General features: G+C 44.5%; 1 protein-coding gene across 1 annotated transcript in view; it reads right to left on the bottom strand.

The window, feature by feature from the left end:
• Window positions 1-986: 986 nt before the first annotated feature.
• Window positions 987-5266, bottom strand: part of LOC139372747 (gamma-aminobutyric acid type B receptor subunit 2-like) — a 460183-nt gene continuing 455903 nt past the window's right edge. The window contains exon 19 of the mRNA XM_071112543.1: window positions 987-3519. Within this exon, the coding sequence (XP_070968644.1) occupies window positions 3354-3519 (166 nt within the window). The 3' untranslated portion in view covers window positions 987-3353. The remainder of the gene's footprint in view (window positions 3520-5266) is intronic.

Here is a 5266-nt window from a genome sequence, read left to right as displayed (position 1 = left end):
AATACATTTAAATAAATTTTAAAACATGATTCCATATGTGTTATTTAATAGTTTTGATGTCTTCACTATTATTCTACAATGTAGAAAATAGTAAAAATAAATACACCCTTGAATGAGTAGGTGTGTCCAAACTTTTGACTGGTACTGTATATTTCTCATATTATATTTTGTAATAGATATTCCAGAAACCCTGATGATGATATATACAAATATATATATATATATATATATATATATATATATATATATATATATATATATATACATACATACATACAAACACATGTTTTTGACCTTTAAACTGATAGAAACCGAATAACAGAGTAGCCCTGGCTAATACAGAACGTTAGCATGAAAAAGCAGTTTATTACCAGTTATTATGAGCCCTTTAACTACTAACATCTGAAGAACTATTGTTGCAGACGTTGAGAACAATTTTGAATTAATAGTAGAAAATTAGGGCACATTGCAAATAAAAGTAACAGTACCTGATAAACAGCATTTGGCATTTTGTAAGAACAATAAATAGTGACTGTCAGATTCCATGAATGCTGAGAAAAGAACATTTTTGATGTGTTATTGACTGTTCTATAGGTTAATTCTGATACAGCTAGCCAAAGCTATTACGTGTTGTACACTTATTGCCCTCAGCATCTTGCAGCATGTGTAATGCTGCATGTAGTTTACATTATATTGTGTGTACGGGGGGGGGGGGGGGGGTTTCTCACGGAGAATCTTGGCTTTGACATTGACTGCTTGATGATGTCCTCTTAAAGACGGGATGTAGAAATGAAACTGGCGTGACAGAAGAAACAGAGTGGATTTGTCACGACAGTCGTAAAAACAGGGAACTCCTATGTGAATTATACATTTTATTTCATGCCATCTTGAGAAAGCCAAATACCAAATATTTCATACATACATCAACACCATCAGGGTATCAGCACATTTTACACAGTCACATATAATGTAATATATAAAATGTGTTTTTTTCTTTTTCTGAAGGAACAACCAACCCCAGTGTCTCACTCACTCAGAAGTGACTGTGTGTTTCTCTGGTGGGCAAAGAGGGATGAGAAAGAAGTCTTTTCGCTTCATGGAGGTCTGTGCTGCTGTGTTGCGGCTCTGGACAGCCCCATTGACTCCAGGCTAGGGGGAGGAGCTCAGACAGGAATTCACACCTGGATATGTCCAATAGCAGTACTGTCTCCAACCTGCTCCTTCCCAACCATTCCTTGTCCTCCAATAGGCTTCCTCCTTGGCTGACAGACATCATCAGCATTCAGACGCCAAGCCCAGCTCACAGAGCAGCCCACTCTCTGTAATGAGTTGTCCCCAAGTGATCTATCTCACCCTGTATGTTCCAGGTGTTGGAGCATTGAATGGTTTAGAAGTCATGACAGGTTATACAATTTACAGATGCGTTACAGATTCTTGTTGAGTTAATTTAGCCTGGCCCACACCATTACCACCACTACCTACTGGGCCTGGTGTATACTGTGGCTCCTGCAGGGTACAGGATATGACTACAAGCACAGAGCTCAACAAACGCCTTTTAAAAACTAAAACTGGAACCAAGACACCAATGGTGAAATATATGCTGAAACAAATCTAGACTTCTGATGATGATACGGAGCTTTTTGGTGGATTTCGTCCACTTTGTGTTTTTCTTGTTCTTGTGACAACAGTTGTACAAATAAAATTACGATAGCCAGCTATGTCTACGGCCCTATTTTAGTCCAAGAAATGACCTTTGGGCCAACTGCACAGAAATACATTTCTATAGCAACTCTGATGTATGTTCCACTGTTGCTAAGTGCCAGGTGATTTAGAGGTGCTTCTCCCAGTCTGTGGTTCAATTGTTGTGGTCAGTTCTGTGGTCACCATCGGCGCCATTTCTGCTCAAACCACATCTGGATAGGGTTCACATATGGCTCACATATCTTCCACTTGCCATTTTGGTCATTGAAATTTAGATAAACTAATTGAAACAGCTTAAAGGGACTTCATTTCACGGTTTCAAAACTACTGATGAAACCGAAATGGCAAACCCACATTCTCATCACGATCTGAATGTATGTCTTGTCAACAGAACCTCTGTCCAAGTCTTTGATCTCAGTTTCTCACCACTTTTGATGCTGTCTGACCATGCACCTATTTCATTGACTTATGAAACGTATATTCATTAGAAAGATGCTTCTTTAGCCTCACTACAGCCAGATAATGGAGCGACATCACAGTTTCTGGACCATTTACAGTGGTAATGGGAGCCTGTTTGGCGAGGCCTCGTCTGGACACATCACTAGGATACGGTGTGCACTCCTGTTTCCCTATAGGTGTGTGTCTTGATGTGTTTGTGTGTGTGTCAACACATAGTGAACACGGAGAGTCATTACTATTGTCATTGTTTCCTGGAAATCTGTCCTGTTTGGTTCTGTTGCCTTCTAAAGGCATTCTACTGTACTGTAGTATTTCATTGTTGTTTGGAGGTCAATTAAACTAGGGAAGTTGAAACACATTAAAGGCCTATGCAAAGAGATAGCATAATCTTTAAGAAAAATGAATGGTGCAAAGTGGAAAATAAGCTGTGTGCGTATTACTCCAAGTTAAAAGAATTGGCCCCTGGTGTCTTTCCACATTTTGCTAGTCACAGAAATTAGAGTAATCTTACTTCTTGCCATGAGCCAATCCATTTAACACAATTAACACACTACAATGATGCAGTAATATTACACAAACCAATTTGTCTTACATTTTGCTTTGTAGTAGGCCAGTTTTTACAGTTTCATTAGTTTTTCTCCCCCCCCCCCCCCCCCATTCACAGCATACTCAAAGCTAACGGTACGTCAAAGTCAGAAAGTATGCTATTTACATGCTTGTTCACAACGGTGAATTTTGATGAATCCTACGTCAGTCCGGTCTGGAACTCCTTTGTTCCTATAGTAACGCCTCCCAGGCATTGACGTAGCTGAAATGCTCACGTTTTGACAGGCTCACACATAGTCCAGTGTATGACAAAATAAAAACAACAACATAAAAACCCTCCGAAGCAGATCCACCCCAGGTCTGGTCAGGTCCTCTGCTGTTGGGGTGGTGGGGTGAGACCAAAGGAGGTTGTTGCTCTGGATCGTGTGTCATTTGTAAGGTCCTCCTGTGCCCTCCCCCCTTCCCTTCCCGACCCATGGTTCTAGAGAGGGGTTCTAGAGACCGAGGCATGACGAGTGGAACCAACTTCCCCCTCCCTGGTCCAACACACATATTATTCCAATGTTGCTGACAGCCTAAGCTAGGGTCTGCTTGTTGTTATTAAAACACAGATGTCCTTTCTTGGAAGCGCCAGGGGAGACTGATGCTCACAGGCCTGAGACCATGACCCGGTAGGACGGGGGCATGTGTCTGTGCCGCGGGCTGGAGCCGGGGCTGGCGTTGGGGCTGGTACAGCTGGCGTCCACCCCCCCTATGGAGGGTAGGTAGGCATGGTGCAGGATGGGGAGCTGCAACGACAGCCTGCGCTGTATGCTGTGGACAGAGAGGTATAGCATGTTAAGTATCATTAAAGATCATTATATTCACCTGAATAATTACAAGTTGATGTCCCATGTGTGCTGTCAAAGTGCTAAACCCTGTACAATCTTTCTAAATTGATGTGGTGCTACATTGCGAACACACTGTACATACAGGACTATTTACATCCAGCCAGCTTCTGTATGTGCTGTTTCACCCTCAATTATTCAAATGGGCTTTTTGTACACCAGCACTTCTGATTACTGATGCAAAGAGGGCTGAATGACTGTACACTGTAGTTACAATACTGTAACAGGGTCACAACGCAGTCAGTGACATCTCACTTCTCACTGGCATTACCGCACACAGTCAAAGAGCTTCTCCGGTCCCCTCCCCCTCCTCCTCCACCCCCACAGTAACACACCAGTGCCCCCCCGGTGCCCCCTCCTCCTCCAACCCCACAGTAACACACCAGAGCCCCCCCCGGTCCACCCCTCCTCCTCCACCCCCACAGTAACACACCAGAGCCCCCCCCGGTCCCTCCCCCCTCCTCCTCCACCCCCCACAGTAACACACCAGAGCCTCCCCGGTCCCCTCCCCCCTCCTCCTCCACCCCCCACAGTAACACACCAGAGTCTCCCAGGTCCCCCCCCCCCCACAGTAACACACCAGAGCCTCCCTGGTCCCTCCTCTCTACTCCTCTCCACCCCCCACAGTAACTCCCAAGAGTATCCCCGGCCCCCCCCCCCTCCACCCCCCACAGTAACACACCAGAGTCTCCCTGGTCCCCTCCCCCCTCCTCCTCCACCCTCCACAGTAACACACCAGAGCCTCCCTGGTCCTCTCCCCCCTCCTCCTCCACCCCCCACAGTAACACACCAGAGTCTTCCCCCCTCCCCCCTCCACCCCCCACAGTAACACACCAGAGCCTCCCTGGTCCCTCCTCTCTACTCCTCTCCACCCCCCACAGTAACACACCAGAGCCTCCCTGGTCCTCTCCCCCCTCCTCCTCCACCCCCCACAGTAACACACCAGAGTCTCGCCGGTCCCCCCACCTCCACCCCCCACAGTAACACACCAGAGCCTCCCTGGTCCCTCCTCTCTACTCCTCTCCACTAACCCATAATCCACTCCGTGCTTTGGAGATCTTCTGACAAAAATAAAATGTCATGCTTCTGCCTGGTGTGACAGCTCACACCGCACCTCTCTGCAAGAGCCATTGCTTTTCAAGCCGATTACCTAACCAAATGGCAGTTATGTAAATATAGAACAAACATGTCCTTCTCATTCACTAGCTCAAAGTCTTTCAATTCTGCCAACTTTCAAATGAGACCAGTGAATTGTCTCACAGGTTGCTGTACATGTTTTTTGATGAAATAACACTTTATTGACATGGGAAACATATGTTTACATTGCCAAAGTAAGTAGAATAGATAATAAACAAAAATGAAAAAAACAATATAAAATTAACATTAAACATTACACTCACAGAAGTTCCAAAAGAATGCAGACATTTCAAATATCATATTATGTCTATATACAATGCTGTAACAATGTGCAAATAGAGTACAAAAGGGAAAATAAAACAACATAAATATGGGTTGTATTTACAATGGTGTTTGTTCTTCACTGGTTGCCCTTTTCTTCTGGCAACAGGTCACAAATCTTGCTGCTGTGATGGCACACTGGAATTTCACCCAGTAGATATGGGATTTGTTTTCAAATTCTTTGTGGGTCTTTGTAATCTGAGGGAAATATGTGT

The sequence above is a fragment of the Oncorhynchus clarkii genome, chromosome 18 (assembly GCF_045791955.1).
Source record: "Oncorhynchus clarkii lewisi isolate Uvic-CL-2024 chromosome 18, UVic_Ocla_1.0, whole genome shotgun sequence".
Taxonomy (NCBI): Eukaryota; Metazoa; Chordata; class Actinopteri; order Salmoniformes; family Salmonidae; genus Oncorhynchus; species Oncorhynchus clarkii.
This window is presented reverse-complemented; position numbering and strand designations above follow the sequence as displayed.